General features: G+C 40.8%; 2 protein-coding genes across 2 annotated transcripts in view; both read left to right on the forward strand.

Annotated features, from left to right (window-relative positions):
• Window positions 1-13,194, forward strand: part of PIP5K1B (phosphatidylinositol-4-phosphate 5-kinase type 1 beta) — a 329,448-nt gene that overhangs the window by 69,649 nt on the left and 246,605 nt on the right. The window lies entirely within an intron of this gene.
• Window positions 1,729-3,441, forward strand: PABIR1 (PP2A Aalpha (PPP2R1A) and B55A (PPP2R2A) interacting phosphatase regulator 1). The gene has a single exon (XM_065879093.1). The coding sequence runs from the start codon at window positions 1,848-1,850 to the stop codon at window positions 2,718-2,720; it is 873 nt and encodes a 290-aa protein (XP_065735165.1). The 5' UTR covers window positions 1,729-1,847; the 3' UTR covers window positions 2,721-3,441.

A 13,194-nucleotide genomic window follows, 5' to 3' on the forward strand; every position in this document is an offset into this window, starting at 1 on the left:
TCAAATCAAGCAAAACAGAACTCTTAATTTCTACTCCTCTAAATACACTCTTTCCCTATCTCAGTAAATGATACTGCCATCTACCCAGTTTAAGTAAAACTCCTGTGAGTTGCCTTTGAATTATCTATTTCTTTCACCATCTAAATCTAATCATCTGCCCATCCTGTAGGTTCTACTTCCAAAACGTATCCTGAATCCATCTACTTCTCCCCCATCGCCATTGATACAACCCTAGTCCAGTAATCTCTTGTCTGTACTGTTGCCATGGTTCCTAATCCATCTTTGTCTCCACTCCTGCCCTCTTTCAGCCTGTTTTCCACAGAGCCAAAGTGATATCTAAAACATAAACCAGATAATATCACTCTCCTGCTTAAAATTCCCCAGTGGCTTTTCATCATACTTAGAATAAAAGCCAAACTCTTTTACCCCCTCATACCACTCCCCCCCTTATGCTTCAGCGGCACGGCCCTTTTTTCTTTTCTTGCCAGCTCACCACACTTACGTTTGCCTTGGGCCTTTGCACCTGCTAGTCTCTATGGTTGGAATATTCATCCCCCAGATGTCCGCAGGACTTGGTTCTCGTCATTTAGATCCCAGCTCTATCTAATTGCCCCCTCCCTTCTACCAGTAGTGCTCTATCACACCACCCTATTTTATTTTTTCCTAAGGCTTACCACTATCTGAAAAATAGCCCATATATTTATCTCTTCTCCCCCAAATAGAAATTAAATGTCTCCATATTAGGGCCTAATTCCTACCACATTGCCTGGCACACAGTTGGTTATGTGCGAAAAAATCTGACTGAAGACACTAAAGAATAAATATAAACCGATTTTTAATGATATGAAAGTTTATGTTACTTACATGAGCCAAGTATTGTGTTTTTATTTTTAAAGTTCGAGGACCTATTGGTTTCCCCCTCATTAAATTCCTCATCCTAAATGAACATGATTGAGCACATATGCCTGTGCTGGAAATATGATTCTAAATAAAACAATAGTAATACAGGTTGGTTTTTTTGCCTCTTTGACCGAGTTCCCAGATTTTCCCATTCTCTCCAACTGCTCTCCTACAGTACCACCTTACTGCAAATTACCACCATCTCTGGCCCCGAGGATTGCCTCCTCTCTGGTCTTTTTCTGTAGGTTCTAATCTCCCAGTAACGTTATTCCCCGGACTGCAGCCATGGACCTTTTCAGTCGCCATTATACTAATGGCTGGAAAACCTTCCGAGTTTTCACTGTTCTCAGGATAAAGGTCCACCACCTCACGTCCCGCCAGCTTACTCTCCACTCCAGGCCACACTCCCTCCCTCCCTTCCTGGTTCCCGCCAGCCACCCAGCTGGCAGCCCTCGCTTCCCGCTTCCCAGGCAGTTCTACACCCCATCCTTTTGGCCTGCTTCTTGGGATCTCAGGAGATGGTCCCTTGCTCAGGGAAGGCCTCTCTGGTTAGGACGAACTCCACTCGTAATCATACAGCCCCACATCGCCAAGGACCTCTCTTTCAGAGCTCTAATTTTATAAATATATACTCCTGAATATGGTGGTAACCTTATTAATATGCGTTAAAGCAGGTCTGCGCTCACAGATGTCAGCGGAAGGAACGTACTGACTGGCGGCCCAACCACTCCTCCCCCCTCCCCCTAGGGCTGCGACGCAGCTATTCTGCGTTAAGCGGGCGCCGCGAAGAGAGACAGTGCAGGGCGCCTGCGCCAAGGGGCACGCATGCGCAGAGGGACGAGCCCGCTGACAGATTCTCGGTGGCGGTGGCGGCGGCAGCGGCCCTGGACTGCGGGGAATGGGAATCCTAGGTCTTTGAGCACCGCCCCCGCCTCCCTGCCCGCGACATGGCTCAGGAGAAGATGGAGCTGGACCTGGAGCTGCCTCCAGGCACGGTTGGGAGCCCGGCGGAGGGCGGCGGCAGCGGCAGCGGCGGTGGCAGCGGGGGCCTCAGGAGGTCTAACAGCGCCCCCCTGATCCACGGCCTCAGTGACACTTCGCCGGTGTTCCAGGCCGAGGCGCCGAGCGCCAGGCGAAACAGCACAACGTTCCCGAACCGCCACGGCCTGCTACTACCGGCCTCCCCCGTCCGCATGCACAGCAGCCGCTTGCACCAGATCAAACAGGAGGAGGGCATGGACTTGATCAATCGAGAGACCGTCCACGAGCGCGAGGTGCAGAACGCAATGCAGATAAGCCACTCCTGGGAGGAAAGTTTCAGCCTGAGTGACAACGACGTGGAGAAATCCGCCTCCCCGAAACGCATCGATTTCATTCCGGTGTCGCCAGCACCGTCACCCACCCGGGGAATTGGGAAGCAGTGTTTTTCACCATCCTTGCAAAGTTTTGTGAGTAGCAATGGATTGCCTCCAAGCCCTATTCCCAGCCCAACGACCCGATTTACTACCCGGAGAAGCCAGAGTCCAATTAATTGCATTAGACCAAGTGTTCTTGGACCATTGAAAAGAAAATGTGAAATGGAAACTGAATACCAGCCAAAGAGATTTTTCCAGGGCATCACCAACATGCTTTCTTCTGATGTTGCACAGCTGTCAGATCCTGGTGTGTGTGTATCTTCCGATACCCTTGATGGAAACAGCAGCAGTGCCGGATCTTCTTGTAATTCACCAGCGAAAGTCAGCACTACCACCGACTCTCCTGTGTCACCTGCCCAAGCGGCCTCTCCATTTATTCCAGTAGATGAACTTTCATCTAAGTGATTCACCCACCCATCCTGAGACTCGGTTTTGTTTTTGTTTTTGCAATGGAGAGAAAAATGAAGTTGGAACAAGCACTGAACTTTGTCGATTAATTTGAGGCTATTTCCTATTTTACCCTTTTCTTTTTTGGAATTTCCTGAAATGTTGTTATTCTAGAGAACTTTTATGTCAGATTCCTGCGGGTGCCCATGAATTCAGTGTAGTAATATTTTCAGACGTTTTCCCAATAAGTGTGTTGAAGCATACATCTTTACGCTGCTAATATGTCTAAATACATATGTTATCCCTTGATTTTTTAAAATAACTGAGAGCTCTATTTATTTATGCGGTTATTAAGTTCTGATGCAAATATAAATGTTGAATTAATCAGCATAGTAAACTGATGTTTTAAAATTCCATACTTCATGCCCACACTAGTTTTTAATGTTATTTTCAGTGATTGCTAATTTCTATTGATGAAGAACAATAACTTACCTATGTACAGGTATTTTTAAAATGTTAGTTTTATCCATCCAGTGATTGTCTGTTTTACCCAGGAATCCTTGAATATTTAAGTTTCTGGGTACAAAAGTGGATGGGGGATGGTGATAAAAGAGCAGAATATAAAAGTTTGCAACAAATCTTTTAAAATTAAATATATAAAAGTAAACATATTTAAAAAACATTTTCTAATGAAATTTTAATAGTAATTCTAATAAGTTGTACAAATATAACTACTATACAGAATTTTTTTTTTTTTAACCAGAAAGTGCATTCTTTTGGGCATAATCCTAAAGTGAAATGGGACAGTGCCTTGCAGTCTTAGACCACTGTACATAGGCTGAGGCCAGGTTCTTTGTACCACTGCAAATTTAAAAGTTTTTCCATTGTAGAAGATGTGTGGGAAGCCCTGTTGAACTTCAGCAGAGCACCCAGGCAGATGAAACTCTCTCAGTCATTAATATGCTTTAAAATACCCAATTGTGCCTCAGTGAAAATCCTTGCCAACAAGGAACCAGCGCAACTTTTGGCTGCTTTTATGCTCTGCCCATCTGTCACCTTCTTGGTTTTCCCTGGCTCAGGAAGGAAGCAGCTGTTTCCTTGCCAACAGGTCCTTCCTCTCCACCTCCCAAGAAACTAGGGCATCATCGGTTAGACAAAGGTACAGTGTGACTCAAACTTCTGACAGTAAGCAACAAAAGGACCGTGGAATTGTTTCAGGAACCTCTGTGGTTAAAGCTACAGCTGGACTTGACTGCCTGGGGGATGTCGTTTAATTAAGGGGCAGTGACTTGCCAGAGGAAATCAGGGGAGAGTCACCTAGGTAAATCATTATTTAACTTAGGTTTTGTTAAAGGTAGAATTGTGAAATGTTCTTTTCTTTGCCTTTTACAATTAAGACAAAGTATGAAAATATTTAATAACAAATTTTTTTATATTATACTTCCTTATATTTCCTGTATCTTCCTTAACTAGATAAGTAGGTAGATAGAAAGAATGGCAAACAAAAGGGGAAGGGGAAAAAAAGAGAGACCAAGAAACCAAGACAAAATGTTCCGCCTCACTTTAAGTTATTGCCTACAGAGACTTTAACAATTACGTGGAATTTTTACAACTATGAGAATAAATGGAACTGGTCACCTTTTGGCAGTTGCCTTAAGAATTCAGTGCATTACATCGAGGGTAAGATCGTGTCCACAGGCTTAAAATTCTCTATTCTGGGTAAAAGGGTTAATGTGCTCCAGTTCTGACCTTGTTCCTCAAATTCAAACGTGTATGTCCAACTTCCTGTTGGGCACTTTGACCTGCTTCCAGAGGTACTTTAACCTCAGCACCTTCAAAACAAAATTTATTATCTCTTCATTTAACTTGTTCTTGTATTACCTAAATTGATGTCATCCTATGTAATTTCTTAAAACCATGGGAAGCATCTTTGACTTGCCCTTTTCTCTGTGTGTCACATCCAGCTCAATCACCAAGTCCTGTCTACTTGTGAAGTGAATCTTGTGTCTCCCCTTCTCTATTTCTGTTGCCCTGATTTAGCTTAAGTTCCGGCGTAAGTGATCTCGCAGCCTATTTTCTTACCTTCCCTTTTGGCCCAGTCTTCACACTGCCTCTAAAGTGATCTTTCTAAAATATAAACTTGAGTTTGTCATCCTCCTGCTTAAAATCTTTATATGCTTCTCCATTTTCTATAGTTTAGAGAATGCTTTCTTTAACTTGACATATGATAAGGTCCTTCATGAGCTGGCTATACTCTAACACAGGTTTAATCCTCTGCTCATCCTGTCCCAATTACACATCTTCCCTTCTTACTCTGTAAACACTAGACCACTTGATACTCTAAATATGCCATGTACTTTCATGTGTTTGTACCTTTGATTAAATTGTTCCTTTCCCTAAAATGCCATTTCTATCCTTTTTACCCAGGAAAATGCGGTTTCTTTTTATTGCATTTGAATTTAACTATGAAATAATGTATACCTTCTGCTTATAAAAATATTTAAACAATACAGATATCTATATAGTAAAAAAAAAAAATGAAAGTCTGCCTTTTACTATGTAAAATTCATCTTCCCTACCTATAGGTCGTTTCTGTTAATAATTCGCTATATGTTATACAAGATGTTACTCTGCATTCCATGTATATGTGTATATAAATTCAGGAAACCAACATCTCACTGACATCTCTCTTTTCTTTCCCTCATATCTAATCATTCACCAAATCTTATTGATTTTATCTTCCAGAATCTATCTTCTTTCATCTGTACTGCCACCTGGATCCAGCCTACCATCATTTCCCTCTTAGGCCTCCTAATTCCCACTTGTCCCTTCACACTCATTCTGGTTGGCTACCCGTTCATCCTCCATACAGCAACTAGAGTAATCCTTTTAAAATTGCAGATCTGATCCTTCCATCTCCCAGCTTAAAGCTTTTCATTTGCTTCCTGTTGTTCTTATGGTATACCAAAATGTATTAATTCTGCCCTAGGAGGCCCTGTGCAGTCTGACCCTTGCCTCTCCCTCCCCTTGCTTTCTGTGCTCCACCCTCACTGGCTTGCTTGCTTCTTGTTCAGTACATCTTGTTCTCCTGTTTTATGGGCTTTTACCAGATCCTTTTCCCTGAAGGTATAGAGAAGCTTTTATTTCTATAATTTTATTTTCCTATATAGGTGGTAAGTTTTAAATCAGATAAGGCTCTAAGAGTTTATATAGACAATTTAGATTATTATATTATTGCTTATGGCTTCAGTCATTACTTTATAGAATGTAAAGGCTTAGCTCGTGTAAGAATTAGCCTCAAAAAAACCTTTTTAAGGTATTAGTATTGCTAATCTATAAACGTTGTGCTAGAAGCCCCAAAGCACATATCAACATTGAGTTAAGGTACAGTTTGTCATGTATAACAAACCTCTGTTGTATATTTTCCTTTATGATGTTTCTCAAAAACACAGTGTAAATGGAACATATAATTAATGGTCACCAAATCTGCAGCTGCTGGATGTCGGAACCTTTAAGCGTACTTAAAAGATTGATTGTAATCAAGAATAACCTGTATGGGATTGCCTTCCAGTGGTTCACATTTATCAGTTCAGCCGGCTACATACGTATAGCAAGAGACCACTCTTAGATATTTGGCATATAAGGGGGAAAGGGTCAAGGCTTATGAGGGAAACAGGACTGAGAATTGTTTTCTTATTGGCATGTTTTTAGATGAGTAGAAAAAGTCTGAAGATCCAAGAGAGAAATGGGAGATCGGGGGGAATAGTTGCCAAAACAACAAACCGAAGAAGATGATGTAACTGATTCTTCCTGAGTAGCATCAGTGAATAGAAGAAAGAGTTGGTCCTGGAAAGGTTGTCTATAATTTTTTTTTTTCTTTTGCAACAGGAAGGAGAGTGAAAAGGCTAGGCAAAGATAGCAGTAAATGTTGAACTGATTTGTGTTGCAGGAGTTTAGGGGTTTGGAGGAAGGTGTATATGAAAAGTGAAAAGAATTTGTATCTGATTGCTTCTATTTTCCAAGTTTTAAGGAGTGTAGGATGATTGAGGGTGGGGCAGCAGTGGATTTGGAAGCTTGAATGAAGTAAAGGTTTAATGCTGCCTCTGTGACAATCTGTAAAGGAGTAACAAGGGTGAGTAGGAGCTCTATTAGGCCACATTGGATGACGGGTTGCAATTGGATGTCCGGTACAAAAGAAGTAGATTGGATTGACCTAAGTTTGGGAATTGGTTAAGCGGGAACTAGGTGAAGTCAAGTGTGTGAAGCAAATAAGTATTCTGCTGAAAGTGGAGCTGAGTGATTGGCCAAGATCTTGGAGATGCTAAGAGAAGTCAGCAGCGGGTCATGGAATAGGCCATTTTTGTCCAAGGTCTTATGTTACAGTCATCCATGACGAAGTATACAGAGAATCTGATCTCACTGCAGAACTCTCACTTTAGCAGTTTTGCCCATATTTTTCATGTCTCATTGTGTTCAGAGACTCAATCCTGAATCAGCAAGCCTTGAGTTCCATTTAGTTGATTAAAAAAAAATTTTTTTGGAGTCAGATTGCTCACTGTAGCCAAGACAGTTCTTTATGCCTTCCCTACCTTGCCATGCAAGTAAAAAGGTTTTCTTAAAAGTTGATATGACCTTTATATTAAAAAGTATATATAAAGTACTTGCTACATGTCAGGCACTCTTCTAGCTGCTAAACAAATGTATTGTTTCATTTAATCTTCATCAGTGTCCTCTGAGATTAGTGCCATATTATCCGCATTTTATGTGTCCTCACTTATCACGGAGGCACAGAGACATTAGGTACCTTGCTCAGGATTCCGAACTGGGAGGTAGTGGTTAAAAACACAGACTGTGGAGCTGGGTGGCTGAGGTAAGGGTCACTCTAGGTAAAGTCCTTACAGCGGTGCTGGGCAGTTAGTATCAACTGTCATTACTGTCCTTGTGGTGGTGGTGGCTGTCATTATTGTCACCTAGTGTGGACTTGCTAAGGACTGATGAAACTCCCACTTTCACACTCAGTAACAGTATACTCTACCCTTCTAGGCACCCTGTCCTTTTATAAGATGAGAGTTTTTGACGTTGGAGTCTTTCTTACACTGAGCAGACATTTTGCTCTGGAACTTACACCATTTAATTCAAGTCCAACTCTCTGGAAAATGCAGAACAAGCCTTATCTCCTTTTTAGATGATAGCCTTCCCTTCACAAATCAGAAACACTGTTCCCTCAGTAATGACCTCTTCTTACTTCTGGATTGGGGGAACCTTGAGCAGTTTCTTTAGTGTACTTCCTCTGTGAAATCAGGCTATCATTGCTCGGCAGCCAGGATTTTCACAAGATTGTGATCCCTTTAAGACTGTTTGCTTTCCCTAGTAGAAAAACAAGAGATGGTCTAATAACATGAGCCATTGCCAATAGTAATAATAATAATTAGCACTAATATTTATTGAGTATTCAGTAAGGGCCTAGACACTATTTTCCATGCTTTGATTGCAATGAGTTTATTTAATCCTCATGACAACCCTGTGAGGTAAATGCAATGATTATTCCCACTTAACAGATGAGAACACCAAATACATTTTCTCAAGTCTCTGTTACTTTCTATTATTTTTTTTTCCATTTGAATTTAAGTCTTTTTTGCCTTTTCCTTATGAACAGACTTTTTTAGTTTTGTTTTTTGAGATAAAGCCTATTTTCCAGCTTGCTAGGGTTGCCACTTGTTTTGAATCAAAGGATACATTTACTTAAAATGATGGCTTTAGACATTATTATCATATTAGAGGAAGCAATCAGGATTGTTTTCTTTACTAATAGGTTAAAAAATATTAAAGTTGTAGAGAAGGATATCATGGTTTACATATTTTAAAACTGATTTGCTATTCGAAATAAATCCCCAAACTACAAATTTTAAATTATTGTTTTTAAAAAATATGTATATATATGTATATGTTATATATGCTTTGTTGTACTTGAGTTATACAGTATCCTTGGTTGTCCTTAGATTTTCACTCCTGGGGAAACAAAAGCAAGAACCATTTGACCGCCCCCCGCCCCAAACAAACTCTATAAGGTAAAAATGTATCATTTTTAGAGGAAAAGTAACAGCAGGATTTAAAGAGTGATTCAAAATCTTTTATTACCTAATTAACAAATTCGCCTTCTTTCTCTAGAAGAAGCTCTCCCCAGAGGTTAGAGATTTAAATTCAGAACACTTGAGCAATCTTTGAGAAACTATTATTCTTCTTACCTTTACTTCATAGAAAATCACTGTTCAGCAAAAGGACCCAAAAAGGAAAACTTGCCTTTGAATGCATTTTAGAATTGGTGCTTAAACTTCAAGTTTCACAGTGTAATGTCCCTGCATTAGATATTTTGAAACACACCATTGAAAGCCACAATTTGTTCCAAAAGGTTAGTATCATTTTTGGAAGTTCAATAAATATTTTTAAATCACCTCAAAAGTGACTTTTGATTCTACCTATAAGGGAAATGAATCTGAAAAAGAATAGATAGGTAGATAGATAGATATGTGGTTCGATAGATAGTTAGAGATAACTGAATCACTGCTGTACACCTGAAACTAACACATTGTAAATCAGCTGTACTTGAATTAAAAAATAAAAATAAGGAAGTTAACCTTAGTGAAGTTAAGTGATTTACCCAAGCTCACAGAAATAGTAAGTGGATGCAAATAAAATTTGTACATAGATCTGTACCGCGCCCCCCCCTCCCCCCCGCCAAAAAGTGACTTTTGGTTCTATATGTAGCTTGTTTGTGAAAACAGTTTTATAAGAGGTTAGGCAGCTAACATCAAATACTCCAGTCCTGTGCATGCACAACTAAATGTACATGCACATCTGCACATACACACACCTGATCTACTTTATGAGTTTTGTTCTGTGTGCTTGGGGCCTTATTTAGCTTTACTCCCATTTTAGATTTCCCCTCATTTTCCTCTCCTCGGTCTTCTTAGGTAGGTTAGACTTTGTAAATTACACACACACACACACACACACACACACACACACACACACAGGTACTGTTGGCGAAAGTGTTTTGTGCCTTGATTTTGCATCAACTTTCCAAATTCCAAGTGCTGCCCTAAAAGAGAAATAGGTATTTGGTTCTCATACCTCATTTCTTTGTGCCTGATTTCTATTTCTCCTTTTTGAACTTTTGGAATAAACACTTGGGAGGTGTGAAAATCACTCATTAACAAATTCTTAGGCAGTGTGACTGAAGCTAGAAAGCAGAGAATGTGTAGCTTTTATTTACCTGTGAAAGTTCAGTTCTGTATCAGTGCCAGGGATAGTTCTGGTTCTTTTCCAATTGCCTACAATGGTCTTCCAAAACAAACTGACCTCTAAGGCTTGGCTAGCAAGGCAGGTTGTGAAAGAAGACAATTGAAAAAGATCTTTTGTGCCCTCGCAAAATAAAATTGGTTGAGGTGACCATTCCTGTGATTCAGACGATCCCTCCCTCTTACTTTAAGGACAAAGAATGATTTCACTGTTACAATGCCCGGAGGGTTACTGGAACTCCAGAGTGACAAGTAGCTGTTGAATGTTGGTGTCTTTTGGAAAGAAAAATGCGAGGTGTTCAGGAAGGGATGGGAGTGAGGAGATGATGCATGGATTGGGTATTCCTTTTGGCACGTGAGCCCTCGGACTACCATTGTGAGCCCCCTGTTGACAAGAGAGTGACATTGATGGTGGTTTTCTTCATGAATGCTTTTTCTTTGTTCCACTTCATTTGGGATTTGGGGTTGAATCAGTATGTGTTTAAGAATGTCTTCGACCATCTTTCCCTTAATGGCCTCGTCTTTTAAGTCTTCTAAAAAATGGTAAATAATAATGATACTTATCTTTCATTATTATCAAAGTTTACTTTGAGTCAAGAATTAAAGTTCTTGGAGCTCTTTACCTTACCAATTTATACTAGGTTTCTAACTCAGTTAAAATTCTACACCTATCTATATATGGTCTTTCTCAAGGCCCCATTTTACCACACTGCTTGCTACCAGTATTTCTAAAATGCAAACCTGAAATTCAACTTTAATAGCTACCCCTTAACTTCAGGATTAAGTCCAATTGCACAGTATGATAAGCTGCATATCTCCACATACCCCCTGAACCCCGGGACTCTAGCCACACGGAGCTGCCTGGGCTCCCCCAGCTTCAGGCTCCCATGTACTATCTGTGCTTTGACAAGCTGTGTCCTCTGCTGAGAACAGCACTTCCTCCCTTCTTCCTCTGCACTCCCTACCAACCTTTTGTCCTTAACTAACCCCTTAAAAACTTAGCCGGAGGGAGCATAGCTTCTGGAGAGCTTTTCCTAATGGCCTCTGCCTCTCCAGCCCTGGTGAGTTAGACAGCTTTCTTGTGGGGTCTTGTTATACCCAGGACTTCCTTCTATAAAGGCAGTTAACAGGCCGATGCGTGTTTGGGTGGTTTCTTGTTTCTTTAACCTATGTAAAAACAAAGGCTATGTCTTTTACTTCTGTTCCTAATGCCTGTGCATAGAACATTATAGTTACTCGAATTTATATTGAGTGGATGATTAATGGATGGGTAAGTGGGTGAACAAGTGGCACAGACTGTTTTAATTTAAGAGAAAGGAATGTAGTAAGATTTTTAGTGGACCAAGTCTAGTCACATGGCTGGGCTCTTTATAGTTTGCTAACAGACTGGAAATTCATTTGTTAAATAATTTTGATTTGAGCGCCTGCCTCACATTGGCTAGTCTCTTAGGCTATGTCAGTGTACAAAACAAACTCCCGTCCTTGTAGAGCACACATTCTGCTTACATCCTAACAGGGTGGAGGTGGAGGGACGGGTTGGCAATAAACATAATAAATAAGTAAATTACATCATATATACCGTGAGAAATGGCAAGGAAATCAAGGTGGCTGGAGCAGAGTTATTGAAGGGAAGGATAGTTGGAGGGGCTTAGAGAGGTGGGCAGGGGTGGGAACTGCTGCTAATACAGGTGGCATAAGGTCTCGTGTGCCATTAAAGGACACTGACTTTGACTATGAGAGATGGAGAGCCAGTGCAGGGGTTTGAACGTAGAAGTGGCATGACCTATCTTAGGTTTTAAAGGAAACACCCTTGCTGTCTTGACTATGAGGAAGCAGCGGGACCAATTAGGAGGCTTTCCAACAATCCAGGTGAGAGACAATGGTGGCTTGAACGAGGGTGGTAACAGTGGAGGCGTGGAGAAGTGGTTAAATTCTAGATATATTTTGAAGGTAGAGCCAGTAGATTTTGCTGACAGATTTAAGGTGGGCATAAGGCGGGGCTGGGGCAGAGGGGAGAAGGAGAGAGAAACTGAAAGGATAGAGTTCCCATCAACTGAGATGTGGAAACCTGTGAGTAAGGTAGGATTTTTTGTTTTGTGTGTGTTTGTTTTGCTGCTGTTGTTTGGCTGGGGGGTGGGGTGGGTTGAGGATGGGAGGTATTAGGAGCTCAGTTTGGATATGTTAAGTAAACGAACCTTATTAGACATTCAGACGGAGATGTCAAGTAAGCACTTAGATTTCTGAATCTAGAGTTCAGGAAAGAAGGCTGGGCTGGAATTACATCATTGGGAGCCATCTTCCTGTGATGATAACTTAAAGAGAATACCTGAGATCACCAAGGGTCATGTGAATGTGGATAAAGAACAGAAGAATAAGAACTGAACCTTGGGACACCCTATAACATTAAGAGGTCAGGAAAAGGACCCTGAGAAGGAACAACCAGGGAGGTAAGAAGACCAAGAGAATGTGGTGTCCTAGAAACTACGGGAAGGAGACGGGGAGAGGATAGTGTGATCAAATGTTACCCGTTGCAACTGATCTGACAAGAGAGGATTGATTGTTGAGTCCTGGATTTAGTAACATGTAAGTTACAGGTCACGATGGTGAGAGTCATTTCATTGGAGTGGTGGGGTGGAAGCCTGATTAGAGGAGGTTTAAGAGAAAATAGGATGAGCAGAATTGGAGACAGCCAGATGGCTGAAGAAAGAGATTGAGTTCTTCTAGATCCTTAAGGATAAAGAGGAACTAAAGTGAAAAGGTCACCCCCCCTCCCCTTCTTATGGGTAAATTGTTATTAAGCATTTCACAAGCAATACCTCTTTACATATATGTGATTATAATTTGGGAAAAACCAAGGTCAAAAGAAATTGTTTTCTTTCCTTGTTTTTCTTTTTGGCTTTTTTGTGAGGAGAAAAACCTATAGGTAAATGCTTTAACGCCAAACATGAGGAGACTGTTCGAGCAGAAGACTTACTGATTCACTTCCTTCATGAATTCATCTGGTTCATTTTATTCCCTTGTCATCTATTTCTCTTAATGGCTTTTTTTTTCCCACTTATAAATTGAAATTTAATTCCACACCCGTGACACAATTATTTCTGCAAGTTTGGCCCAGTTTCTTAACCCAGAGACATTTTCCTCTTCAGTGAGTACTGTGAATTTTTTTTAAAGTAGTTAATTGTCCTCTTAGGTTT

This window comes from Phocoena phocoena, chromosome 6 (genome assembly GCF_963924675.1).
Source record: "Phocoena phocoena chromosome 6, mPhoPho1.1, whole genome shotgun sequence".
In the NCBI taxonomy this organism is placed as follows: Eukaryota; Metazoa; Chordata; class Mammalia; order Artiodactyla; family Phocoenidae; genus Phocoena; species Phocoena phocoena.